General features: G+C 47.8%; 1 protein-coding gene across 3 annotated transcripts in view; it reads left to right on the top strand.

Annotated features, from left to right (window-relative positions):
• fam91a1 (family with sequence similarity 91 member A1) overlaps positions 1-13,919 on the top strand; it is a 104,419-nt gene that overhangs the window by 57,425 nt on the left and 33,075 nt on the right. For all 3 annotated transcript variants that reach the window (XM_070888633.1, XM_070888626.1, XM_070888617.1), the window contains exon 15: positions 3,329-3,452. In XM_070888633.1, coding sequence (XP_070744734.1) covers positions 3,329-3,452 — 124 coding nt within the window. The remainder of the gene's footprint in view (positions 1-3,328; positions 3,453-13,919) is intronic.

Raw genomic sequence — 13,919 nt, 5'->3', positions numbered from 1 at the left:
GTTCACATCAACTCCAACGACCTCCAGAGTACATCCGAACTCCCCCGAGGTTGAAGCACAGCAGACTTTTAAAGGATGCGACATGTGATGTAGACCATGGCGTCCATAGCGCTGTGATTAGTTCCGGTTAGTTCCACTTTTTCCGGGCGTTTTTTGGACGAGCGATATTGTGGGCGATATGTGTGTGAGGTGGTGAAAGTGATGTTGGGCGATCTCATGGCCGCTGGTTTCGGCAAATATTATCTTTGCAACAAAAAAATGGGCGGCTGGTATTATTGAATATCAGCGTTAATTCCGTGTGGAAACTAACGCTGGGCGATATTATGGGCGTTGATTTCGCCCATTCTGATTCCGCCCAAAAAAAGTGGGCAGGCGGTATTATTTTTTCCCGGCATTACGCACACGGGGAAAGAAATGCTTGGCGATAACTTTCCGAAAAATGCCCGTCAATTTCCATTTTGTGGCTAAATGGCCGATATATGTGCATTATACGTAATTTCAGCGGTAAAATGGACGTTAAGTGGGTGTTAAGCATGCAAAAAATGAGGAAACTCTAGCCCCTTGATTTTACGCGCTGAATAGAATGCAAAGTTTCTGTATTCATATACATTTGCAGCTGTGACGGCATAAATTATAATTTAGAAACAATACCGTAAACAACTTTGGATTGCAAGCTGATAGAACAGAGGAGGCTTTAAAATATTATTCTGTAATAACTGAATTTTTAGTCACTTAAATGTAATTTGTAAGAGATTTTTCAAATCACTATTTAAAATTTAAATTCATCATTAGAAAAGTGCTTATTTTGTTTAGAATGTTGCAAAGCCATACAGAGCTCAATTTTATCAGCAATATAATATATTGTACCAAGTTTAGTTATGGTCAGATCCCACTGCTTCTAGAGGACTCATTGGTATTAACATGATTTGCCCGCTGTACGCAGTGTGTGGTAAAACTAAAATGCTGAATGAAGACAGTGTCCGTATCACTATAGCATCAGGCCCAAAATTGCATGATGGCACATTTTTCCAGCTCTATCTTGTTCATGTCGGAGTAAAAAACAGCAACTTGTATTTATATAGTGCAGTTCATGTTGTAAAACATCTCCAGGCACTTCACAGGAGCAATTATCAGAAAAATATTTGACACTGAGCCACATAAGAAATATTAGGACGGGTGACCAAAAGCTTGGTCATAGAGGTAGATTTTAAGAAGCACCTTAAAGCAGCAGAGAGGCAGAGAGGTTTAGGGAGTGTATTCCAGAGCTTAATGCCTTGACAGCTGAAGGCACGGCCACCAATGCTGGAATGAAGGCGATGTGCAAGAAGCCAGAATTCAACGACCACAGACACCTTGTAGGGTTGTAGGTCTAGAGGAAAATACAGAGATGGAGAGGGGCAAGACCATGGAGGGTCATTAACATCCTAAAGAGGAGAGTCAGGACAACAAAAATCGAGCCCCTACAATGAGTGATGCATGTAATCTCAACAATTAGCCACTATCTTACCCCCCCGCCCCCTGATGCAAACTAGTCGCAGTGTCTGACTGTACTGCAGTACAGACCCAATCCACGTCTGGACCGGGGTCAAACAGGGCTGCGTCATCGCCCCAACCCTCTTCTCAATCTTTCTCGCTGCCATGCTCCACCTCAGGCAACAAGCTCCCCGCTGGAGTGGAACTAAACTACAGAACCAGTGGGAACCTGTTCAACATGCGCCATCTCCAGGCCAGATCCAAAACCACCCCAACCTCTGTCGTCGAGCTACAGTACGTGGACGACGCCTGCGTCTGCGCACATACAGGAGCTGCACTCCAGGGCATAGTCGACGTATTTACTGAGGCGTACGAAAGCATGGGTCTTACGCTAAATATCCGTGAGACAAACATCCTCCACCAGCCGGTCCTCACCGCACAGCACTGCCCCCTAGTCATCAAGATCCACGGCGCGGTCCTGGACACCATGGGCCACATCTCATATCTCGGGAGCCTCCTATCAACAAGAGCAGGCATGGACGACGCGATCCAACACCCCCTCCAGTGTGCCAGCGCAGCCTTCGACCGTCTCTGGAAAAGTGTGTTTGAAAACCAGGTCCTCAAAATTGCCACCAAGCTCATGGTCTACAGGGCTGTAGTAATACCTGCCCTCCTGTATAGCTCAGAGACATGGACCATGTACAGTAGACAACTCGAGTTGCTGGAGAAATATCACCAACGATGTCTCCGCAAGATCCTACAAATCCCCTGGGAGGACTGACTCACCAACATCAGCGTCCTCATTCAGGCTAACATCCCCAGCATTGAAGCACTGACCACACTTGATCAGCTCCGCTGGGCAGGCCACATAGTTCGCATGCCAGACACGTGACTCCCAAAGCAAATGCTCTACTTGGAGTTCCCTCACGGTAAACGAGCCAAAGGTGGGCAGCGGAAATGTTACATGGACACCCTCAAAGCCTCCCTGATAAAGTGCGACATCCCCACTGACACCTGGGAGTCCCTGGCCCAAGACCGCCCTAAGTGGAGGAAGAGCATCGAAGAGGGCGCTGAGCACCTAGAGTCTCAACGGCGAGAGCATGCAGAAATAAAGTACAGATAGTGGAAAGAGCGTGCGGCAAACCAGTCCCACCCACCCCTTCCCTCAACAACTGTCTGTCCCACCTGTGACCGAGTCTGTGGCTCTCGTATTGGACCTTTCAGCCACCAAAGAACTCAGAGTGGAAGCAAGTCTTCCTCGATTTCGAGGGACTGCCTATGATGATGATGATGACTGAGGCACTTTGTTCCTACATACCAGGTGAACCGTTGGCAGTTCAAGCTGAAAGACATTTAAGAAACACTTCACTTTGCCTGAACTCATCAGATCGTTTGTAACAGAAAACGGAGAGGATTAAATAATTAAGGTTACTCTCACTTTAAGGAGGTGCAAAAAGATTAATGAATTGCCTGAAATAGCCGGTGTGCTCAATACGTTGTAAGCAGCGCTTTGTAATTGACTCCTGCGGTGATGGGAAATTGCCTGGTTTAATAATTGCCCACCACTAGCATAAGTGTTGGAGACTTCACTTGAACTTCCATAAGGCCACTGGTTTGCAGTTTTCATGGAAAAGTGGAAGGGATTAATGATTTACAAGCCTTAAAACATCAGTACAAAATCATGGAATCTTGTGTGATAAAAATAGAATTTGACTTATTCCTGCCCCCGCCCACCCACACCCTGGCTGAAAACCAGTGGGCCCTGATTGTCACCATAGTACAGTCATTTTGTTCAAGTGTTTTGTTTTTAATGCAATTTAGAAACAGAGAGTAACCAGAATGTTTTATATTTAAGGTTCAAAACACTGGTGAGGGGGAAGCCCAGAGATATTTTGATCATGCACTAACCCTGAGAAACACAATACTTTTCTTGCGACATAATAAGGAGCTGGTTACAGATGATGAACAGCCGAACAATGGTAAGATTTATACTCTGTTGAAAGTAATTGTTCAAAAGTCTAATTTTTTTCTTTTAAAAGGATGCAATGATCACTCTACTGTGGTTAAACATTAGTTTAAGACTTAAATTACTATAGCTATCGTCTTACTGGATGTTACATTGTCGTCTTAATTTTAAAAGTCAAAAGGAGAAGGCAATGGAGCAGAGTAGCACTGGGGGAAATGAAAACCAGAGCATGACAGGAAGGGACAGAATGTATAAACATAAAAGTGAATCAGAAAGTGGGGTCAAAGCAGGAAAAAAGGGTAAAAAAAACAAATTTAAAAGCTCTATCCGAATGCATGCAGCAGTCGTAACAAAATAGATGAGTTGACAGCACAAATAGATACAAATGGGTATGATCTGATAGCCATTACACAGACATGGTCGCAAGGCAACCAAGGCTGGGAACTAAATATTCAGGGGTATTTGACAATTCAGAAGGACAGACACAAAGGAAAAGGAGGTGGGATCAGTACATTAGTGAGAAACTATATTGGCTCAGAAAATCAAGATGTTGAATCAGTTTGGGTGGAGATGAGGAATAAGAAGGGGAAAAAGTCACTAGTGGGCATAGTCTTATAGGCCCCCTATCAGTAGCTACACTATTGGACGGAGTATAAATCAAGAAATAATGGAGGCTTGTAAAAAAAGGAACGGCAAAAATCATGGGTGATTTTAACCTTCACATTGATTGGACAAAGCAAATTGGCCAGGTAGCCTTGAGGAAGAGTTCATAGAGTATATCCAGGATAGTTTCCTTGAACAGTAAATTGTGGAACCAACCAGGGAGCAGGCTAACTTAGATCTGGTGCAGTGTAATGAGACAGGATTAATAAACGATCTCCTAGTAAAGGATCCTCTAGGAATGAGTGACCATAACTTGGTTGAATTTTAAATTCAGTTGGAGGGTGAGAAAATTTGATCTCTAACCAGTGTCCTAAACTTAAATAAAAGAGACTACAAAGGTATGAAGGCAGAGTTGGCTAAAGAGGACTGGAAAAATAAATTGAAGTATGGGGCGGTTGATGAGCAGTGGCAGACATTTAAGGAGATATTTCATAACTCGCAACAAAAATGATCCCAATGAGAAGGAAAGACTAAGAGAAGGGATAACCATCCATGGCTAACTAAGGCAATAAGGGATGGTATCAAATTGAAAACCAGGGCATACATTGTGGCCAAGACTAGTGGGAGGCCAGAGGATTGGGAAACTTAAAAACCAGCAAAGAATGACTCAAAAAAAATGATAGCGAGGGAAAATAGATTATGAAAGTAAACTAGCACAACATATAAAAACAGATAGTAAGACTTTCTACAGGTACGTAAAAAGGAAGAGAGTGGCTAAAGTAAATGTTGGTCCCCTAGAGGATGAGACTGAGGAATTAATAATGGGGAACAGGGAAATGGCAGAGACATTGAACAAATATTTTGTATCAGTCTTCACAGTAGAAGACACTAAAAACATCCCAATAGTGGATAATCAAGGGCTATAGGGAGGGAGGAACTTAATATAATCACTATCACTAAAGAAGTAGTACTCGGTAAAATAATGGGACTAAAAGCGAACAAGACCCCTGGCCCTGATGGCTTGCATCCTAGTGTCCTAAAAGAAATGGCTGCAGAGATAGTGGATGTATTGGTTGTAATCCACCAAAATTCTGTAGATTCTGGGGAGGTTCCAGTGGATTGGAAAATTGCAAATTTAATACCCCTACTTTAAAAAGGAGGCAGACAGAATGCAGGAAACTATAGACCGGTCAGCCTAACATCTGTCGTTGGGAAAATGCTGGAGTCCATTATTAAGGAAGCAGTAGCTGGACATTTTGGAAAAGCGTAATTCAATCAAGCAGAGTCAGCATGGTTTTATGAAAGGGAAATCATGTTTGACAAATTTGCTGGCGTTCTTTGAAGATGTAACAAGCAGGATGGATAAGGGGGAACCAGTGTATGTGGTGTATTTGGATATCCAGAAGGCATTTGATAAGATGCCACATAAAAGGTTACTGCACAAGATAAAAGTTCACGGGGTTGGGGTAATATATATTAGCATGTATTGAGGATTGGCTAACTAACAGAAAAAAGACAGTCTAGATAAATGGATAATTTTCCAGTTGGCAAACAGTGACTAGTGGGGAGCTGCGGGGATCGGTGCTGGGTCCTCAACTATTTCAATCTATATTAATGATTTGGATGAAGGGACCAAGTGTAATGTAGCCATGTTTGCTGATGATACAAAGATGGGTGGGAAAGAAAATTGTGAGGAGGACACACACAATCTGCAAAGGGATATAGACAGGCTAAGTGAGTGGGCAAAAATTTGGCAGATGGAGTATAATGTTGGAAGGTGTGAGGTCATGCACTTTGGCAGAAAATAAATTAAAGAGCAAGTTATTTAATTGGAGAAAGATTGCAAAGTGCTGCAGTACAGCGGGACCTGGGGGTACTTGTGCATGAAACACAAAAGGATAATATGCAGGTACAGCAAGTGATCAGGAAGGCCAATGGTATCTTGGCCTTTATTGCAAAGGGGATGGAGTATAAAAGCAGGGAAGTCTTACTACAGCTATATAAGGCATTGGTGAGGCCACACTTGGAATACTACGTGCAGTTTTGGTTTACATATTTACGAAAGGATATACTTGCTTTGGAGGCAGTTCAGAGAAGGTTCGCTAGGTTGATTCTGGGGATGAGGGGGTTGACTTATGAGGGAAGGTTGGGCCTCTACTCATTGGAATTCAGAAGAATGATAGGTGATCTTATCGAAACATATAAGATTATGAGGGGGCTTGACAAGGTGGATGCAGAGAGGATGTTTTCGCTGATGGGAGAGACGAGAACCAGAGGGCACGATTTTAGAATAAGGGGCCACCCATTTAAAACAGATGAGGAGAAATTTATTTTCTGAGGGTTGTAAATCTGTGGAATTCGCTGCCTCAGAGAGCTGTAGAAGCTGGGACATTGAATAAATTTAGGACAGAAATAGACAGTTTCTGAAACAATAAGGGGATAAGGAGTTATGAGGAGCGGGCGGGGAAGTGAAGCTGAGTCCATGATCAGATCAGCCATGATCTTATTGAATGGCGGAGCAGGCTCGAGGGGCCGTGTGGCCTACTCCTGTTCCTATTTCTTATGTTCTTCTTCTTCTGAACTCCACTGAGTATGAGAGGTGATCTTATCGAAACATATAAGATGAGAGGGCTGGACAAGTTGGATGCAGAGAGGGTGTTTGCACTCATAGGAGAAACTAGAACTAGAGGGCATAATCTCAGAATAAGGGGCCACCCATTTAAAACTGAGATTGGGTGAAATTTCTTTTCTTAGAGGGTTGTAAATCTGTGGAATTTTCTGCCCCAGAGAGCTGTGGAGGCTGGGTCATTGAATATATTTAAGGCGGAGATACAGATTTTTGGGCAATAAGGGAATAAAGGGTTATGGGGAGTGGGCAGGGAAGTGAAAGTGAGTTCATGATCAGATCAGCCAGGATCTTATTAAATGGCGGAGCAGGCTCGAGGGGTCAAATAGCCTACTCCTGCTCCTATTTCTTGTGTTCTAGAGGGATTGGACTGAAAAGCAGAGAAGTTATGTTAAAGTTGTATAGAACCTTGATTCGACCACACATGGGGCCCAAGTTTCCACAAGAAAAAAAACGGGCGCCCCTCCGAGCTGGGCGCCCGTTTTTCGCGCCTAAAACGGCGCCTAAAAAAATCCTCGGTAGTCTCCACCGACTTACAGGTCCTGTGGCACTCGGCGCAGCCGGCACGAGTTGTGGGGGGGGGCGGAGCCAGGTCCCTGCGCTGAAAACAGTGCCGGGACCTCTGCACATGCGCGCTACAGTCGGCACGCAAGTGCCGTAGCTCCAGGCGCCGAACTCTGTGGGAGGGGCCCGAAGCACGCAGCCCCTAGCCCTGGCCCAATGGCCTCACTGGGGCTGCGTTAATGAGGCTCCTCCCACGGCCAGCTCCTGCTCCCCGCCCAACCAGACCCGACACTCGCTCCCCCCCCCCCCCCCCGACCTGACCCGACACCCACTCCCCCCGTCCCAGACCCGAGACCCGCTCTCTTTCCCCCTCCCCCCCCCCCCCGCCAGCCCCGACCCGACCCCCGCTCTCCCCACCCCGCCCCGACCCGACACCCGCTCTCCCCCCGCCCCGACAGAGACCCGAGACCCGCTCTCCCCCCCCCCCCCCCCCCCGCCCCGACCCGACGCCCGCTCCCCCCCCCCCTGGCCGACCCGACACCCGCTCCCCCCCCGACACCCGCTCCCCCCCCCGCCGACCCGACACCCGCTCCCCCCCCGACCCGACACCCGCTCCCCCCCGACACCCGCTCCCCTGACTCCCCCTCTCCCCCTCCCTCCCTCCCTCTCTTCCCCCCCTCCCTCCCTCTCTCTCCCCCTCGCTCCCTCTCTCTCCCCTCCCTCCCTCTCTCTCCCCCTCTCTCCCCCTCTCTCCCCCTCCCTCCCCCCTCTCTCTCCCCCCTCCCTCCCTCTCTCTCCCCCTCCCTCCCTCTCTCTCCCCCTCCCTCCCTCTCTCTCCCCCTCCCTCCCTCCCTCTCCCCCTCCCTCCCTCTCTCTCTCCCTCTCCCTCCCTCTCTCTCCCCCTCCCTCCCTCTCCCTCCCTCTCTCTCCCCCTCCCTCCCTCTCTCTCCCCCTCCCTCCCTCCCTCTCCCCTCCCTCCCTCCCTCTCCCCCTCCCTCCCTCCCTCTCCCCCTTCCTCCCCCTCCCTCCCTCTCTCTCCCCCTCCCTCCCTCTCTCTCCCCCTTCCTCCCCCTCCCTCCCTCTCTCTCCCCCTCTCTCTCCCCCTCCCTCCCTCCCTCTCTCTCCCCCTCCCTCCCTCCCTCTCTCTCCCCCTCCCTCCCTCCCTCTCTCCCCCCTCCCTCCCTCCCTCCCTCCCTCCCTCCCTCCCTCTCTCCCCCTCCCTCCCTCCCTCCCTCTCTCTCCCCCTCCCTCCCTCCCTCCCTCTCTCTCTCTCCCCTCCCTCCCTCCCTCCCTCTCTCTCTCTCCCCCTCCCTCCCTCCCTCCCTCTCTCTCTCTCTCCCCCTCCCTCTCTCCCCCTCCCTCCCTCCCTCTCTCTCCCCCTCCCTCCCTCTCCCCCTCCCTCCCTCCCTCCCTCTCTCTCTCTCCCCCTCTCTCCCTCTCTCTCTCTCTCTCCCCCTCTCTCGCCCCCTCCCTCCCTCCCTCCCTCCCCCCCTCTCTCTCTCTCTCTCTCTCTCTCTCTCTCTCCCCCTCCCTCCCTCCCTCTCTCCCCCTCCCTCCCTCCCTCTCTCTCCCCCTCCCTCTCTCTCCCCCTCCCTCTCTCTCCCCCTCCCTCTCTCTCCCCTCCCTCTCTCTCCCCCTCCCTCTCTCTCCCCCTCTCTCTCTCTCCCCCTCTCTCTCTCCCCCTCCCTCTCTCTCCCCCTCCCTCTCTCTCCCCCTCCCTCTCTCTCCCCCTCCCTCTCTCTCCCCCTCCCTCTCTCTCCCCCTCCCTCTCTCTCCCCCTCCCTCTCTCTCCCCCTCCCTCCCTCTCTCTCCCCCTCCCTCCCTCTCTCTCCCCCTCCCTCCCTCTCTCTCCCCCTCCCTCCCTCTCTCTCCCCCTCCCTCCCTCTCTCTCCCCCTCCCTCCCTCTCTCTCCCCCTCCCTCCCTCTCTCTCCCCCTCCCTCCCTCTCTCTCCCCCTCCCTCCCTCTCTCTCCCCCTCCCTCCCTCTCTCTCCCCCTCCCTCCCTCTCTCTCCCCCTCTCTCGCCCCCTCTCTCTCTCTCCCTCCCTCCCTCCCTCCCTCCCTCCCTCCCTCCCTCGCTCAGCGGCACGAACAGCTGCAGAATTCTCCCTGGCTGAAGCACTTTCACACAGGTAGGAAGATGGTTTATTTAATCTTTTCTTGGCTTATAAATGTTTATTCAGGTTGGATTTATTTGTATAATATTTATAGAAGTATAAATAAGGATTTATTGTCAAATTTAATGAGTTCCCTTCCCCCCCCCCACCTCGTTCTGGGCACCTAATTTGTAACCTGCGCCTGATTTTTTAATGTGTAGAACAGGTTTTTTCAGTTCTACAAAAATCTTCACTGGCGCCATTCTACTTTAGTTTGGAGTACATTTTCACTGTGGAAACTTTCAAATCAGGCGTCAGTGGCCGGACACGCCCCCTTTTGAAGAAAAAATTCTGTTCTAAACTAGAACTGTTCTACCTGACTAGAACTGCAGAAAAAAAAATGTGGAGAATTGCGATTTCTAAAATAGTCCGTTCTCCACCAGTTGCTCCTAAAAATCAGGCGCGAATCATGTGGAAACTTGGGCCCATGGAATGCTGTGTACAGTTCTGGTAAAAAGGATATGAGACACCCTGGAGAAGATGCATAAAATGATTTACAAGGATGATACCAGAACTGAGAGGTTATAACTAGCAAGAAAGATTGAACAGGCTTGGGCTGTTTTCTCTCAAAGAGAAGGCTGATAGAGGTCTTTAAGATTATGAAGGTTTTGATAGGGTAGACGTAAAGATGTTGGGCTAGACTTTCCATTTCACCGCCCATCTATCGCTCAAAACGGACCTCTATCAGCCATTTTGAGTAAAAAGTGGAAACTGGGCCCAAAACATCGCCGGAAAAATAAGCCCCCGAGTTTCGGCTCACTTTGCCGAACTGATCGCCAACACAAGGCCCATCCCAACTTTCGGCACTTCGCCGGGCTGATGGAAGGCCGAAAACATCACTGAGAAATAGTTACTTTTCCCGAGCTTTACAGAAGGAAATGAGCACTATGGATGCCATTTTTAAGAAGGGTGGAGGCAGCTGAAAAAAACGAGCTCGATAGTTGAGTTATTTATAGTTATTTACAGATAGATCAACTGAGAATATTAAATTATATATAAATTTATTCATAGTAGCTTAGTGGATAGGCATTTTTTTGTGAAAAGTGGATTTATAGTGAGTGAAAACAATTATTGATGTTTGGGCCTATTAGACTGACTGGTATACAGTGTTAGACTGGGGTTGTAGTAGAGAGAGAATAGTTTAATTAAGTGAAAGTAATTATTGCTAGTGATGGGGCCTATACTTTCTGCACCATTACTCGTAACTGCTCACACGCTGGTTTCTGAAAAAATCTAATCGAAGAGGTGGCAGAGTAATGCAGAGACAGAGGAGGCGAATGTACAGCCAACGAAGGTACTTGGAAAAGCAATCTTACCTTAACTTGTCTGAAAACACATGTCGTTGGAGGCTGCGCTTCAGGAAGGTGGTCATCGATGACATATGCCAGCTCGTCAAGTGATCTGCAGCCTTCCAGCACCATCAGAATCACACTGACCGTTGAGGTGAAGATTACTGCAGCCCTAGCCTTCTACGCATCGGGACCTTTTCAGGCTTCAGCTGGCTACATCTGTCATATCTCTCAGCACGCCACACATTGCTGCATTCGGCAGGTGACTGAAGCCCTTTTACGCTCACAGAATGGACTTTATAAGCTTCCCTATGACCAGGGAGGACTTTGGGTTTCTCGTGAATAGCAGACATCCCAAAGGTGCAGGGAACAATAGACTGCACGCACATTGCCCTGAAAGCCCCTTTAAAGAAAGCAGAGGTGGTTCGTAACAGAAAGGGATTCCACTCCCTAAATGTGCAGCTTGTTGTCTACTACAACCAAATAATCATGACCGTAAACGCTACATTTCCAGGCAGCATCCATGATGCGCACATCCTATGTGAGAGTGCTATCCCTGACCTGTTTCTCAATCAGCCAGAAGGTCACTGCTGGATGCTGGTGGATAAGGGATATGGCCTTGCCGGTTGGCTGATGACCCCACTGCATAATCCCATCAGTGAAGTAGAGAAACGTTACAATGAAACATAGAAACATAGAAAATAGGTGCAGGAGTAGGCCATTCGGCCCTTCGAGCCTGCACCACAATTCAATAAGATCATGGCTGATCATTTACCTCAGTACCCCTTTCCTGCTTTCTCTCCATACCCCTTGATCCCTTCAGCCATAAGGGCCACATCTAACTCGCTCTTGAACATATTCATGAACTGGCATCAACAACTCTCTGCGGTAGAGAATTCCACAGGTTAACAACTCTGAGTGAAGAAGTTTCTCCTCATCTCAGTCCTAAATGGCTTCCTTACCCCTTATCCTTAGACTGTGTCCCCTGGTTCTGGACTTCCCCAACATCGGGAACACTCTTCCTGCATCTAACCTGTCCAGTCCAGTCAGAATTTTATATGTTTCTGAGATCCCCTCTCATCTATCTAAACTCCAGTGAATACAGGTCCAGTCGATCCAGTCTCTCCTCATATGTCAGTCCTGCCATCCCGGGAATCCGTCCGGTGAACCTTCACTCCACTCCCTCAATAGCAAGAACGTCCTTCCTCAGATTAGGAGACCAAAACTGAACACAATATTTCAGGTGAGGCCTCACCAAGGCCCTGTACAACTGCAGTAAGATCTCCCTGCTCCTATACTCAAATCCCCTAGCTATGAAGGCCAACATACCATTTGCTGCCTTCACCTGCTATACCTGCATGCCCATTTTTCATGCCTGATGTACCATGACACCCAGGTCTCGTTGCACCTCCCCTTTTTCTAATCTGCCGCCATTCAGATAATATTTTGCCTTCGTGTTTTTGCCACCAAAGTGGATAACCTCACATTTATCCACATTATACTGCATCTGTCATGCATTTGCCCACTCACCAACCTGTCCAAGTCACCCTGCAGCCTCTTAGCATCCTCCTCACAGCTCACACCACCACCCAGCTTAGTGTCATCTGCAAACTTGGAGATATTACACTCAATTCCTTCATCTAAATCATTGATGTATATTGTAAATAGCTGGGGTCCCAGCACTGAGCCCTGCGGCACCCCACTAGTCACTGCCTGCCATTCTGAAAAGGACCCGTTTATCCCGACTCTCTGCTTCCTGTCTGCCAACCAGTTCTCTATCCACATCAGTACATTACCCCTAATACCATGTGCTTTAATTTTGTACACCAATCTCTTGTGTGGGACCTTGTCAAAAGCCTTTTGAAAGTCCAAAAACACCACATCCACTGGTTCTCCTTTGTCCATTCTACTAGTTACATCCTCCAAAAATTCCAGAAGATTTCTCAAGCATGATTTCCCTCTCATAAATCCATGCTGACTTGGACCGATCCTGTCACTGCTTTCCAAATGCGCTGTTATTTCATCTTTAATGATTGATTCCAACATTTTCCCCACTACTGATGTCAGGCTAACCGGTCTATAATTACCCGTTTTCTCTCTCCCTCCTTTTTTAAAAAGTGGTGTTACATTAGCTACCCTCCAGTCCATAGGAACTGATCCAGAGTCGATAGACCGTTGGAAAATGATCACCAATGCATCCACTATTTCTAGGGCCACTTCCTTAAGTACTCTGGGATGCAGACTATCAGGCCCCGAGGATTTATCGCCCTTCAATCCCATCAATTTCCCGAACACAATTTCCCGCCTAATAAGGATTTCCTTCAGTTCCTCCTTCTCTCTCGACCCTCGGTCCCCAAGTATTTCCAGAAGGTTATTTGTGTCTTCCTTCATGAAGATAGAACCAAAGTATTTTGTTCAAATCGTCAGCCATTTCTTTGTTCCCCATTATAAATTCACCTGAATCTGACTGCAAGGGACCTACGTTTGTCTTCACGTATCTATAGAAGCTTTTGCAGTCAGTTTTTATGTTCCCAGCAAGCTTCCTCTCGTACTCTATTTCCCCCCTCCTAATTAAACCCTTTGTTCTCCTCTGCTGAATTCTAAATTTCTCTCAGTCCTCAGGTTTGCTGCTTTTTCTGGCCAATTTATATGCCTCTTCCTTGGATTTAACACTATCCTTAATTTCCCTTGTTAGCCACGGGGTTGAGTCACCTTCCCCGTTTTATTTTTACTGCAGAAGGGATGTACAATTGTTGAAGTTCATCCATGTGATCTTTAAATGTTTGCCATTGCCGATCCACCGTCAACCCTTTAAGTATCATTCTCCAGTTTATTCTAGCCAAATCACGTCTCATACCATCGAAGTTACCTTTCCTTAAGTTCAGGACCCTAGTCTCTGAATTAACTGTGTCACTCTCCATCTTAAAGAATTCTACCATATTATGGTCACTCTTCCCCAAGGGGCCTCACACAACAAGATTGCTAATTAGTCTTTTCTCATTACACATCACCCAGTCGAGGATGGCCAGCTCTCGAGTTAGTTCCTTGACGTATTGGTCTAGAAGACCATCCCTAATACACTCCAGGAAATCCTCCTCCACTGTATTGCTACCAGTTTGGTTAGCCCAATCTATATGTAGATTAAAGTCGCCCATGATAATTGCTGTATCTTTATTGCACGCATCCCTAATTTCTTCTTTGATGCTGTCCCCAACCTCACTACTACCGTTTGGTGGTCTGTACACAACTCCCACTAGCGTTTTCTGCCCTTTGGTATTCCGCAGCTCCACCCATACAGATTCCA

This window comes from Pristiophorus japonicus, chromosome 1, assembly GCF_044704955.1.
Source record: "Pristiophorus japonicus isolate sPriJap1 chromosome 1, sPriJap1.hap1, whole genome shotgun sequence".
NCBI lineage: Eukaryota > Metazoa > Chordata > Chondrichthyes > Pristiophoridae > Pristiophorus > Pristiophorus japonicus.
This window is presented reverse-complemented; position numbering and strand designations above follow the sequence as displayed.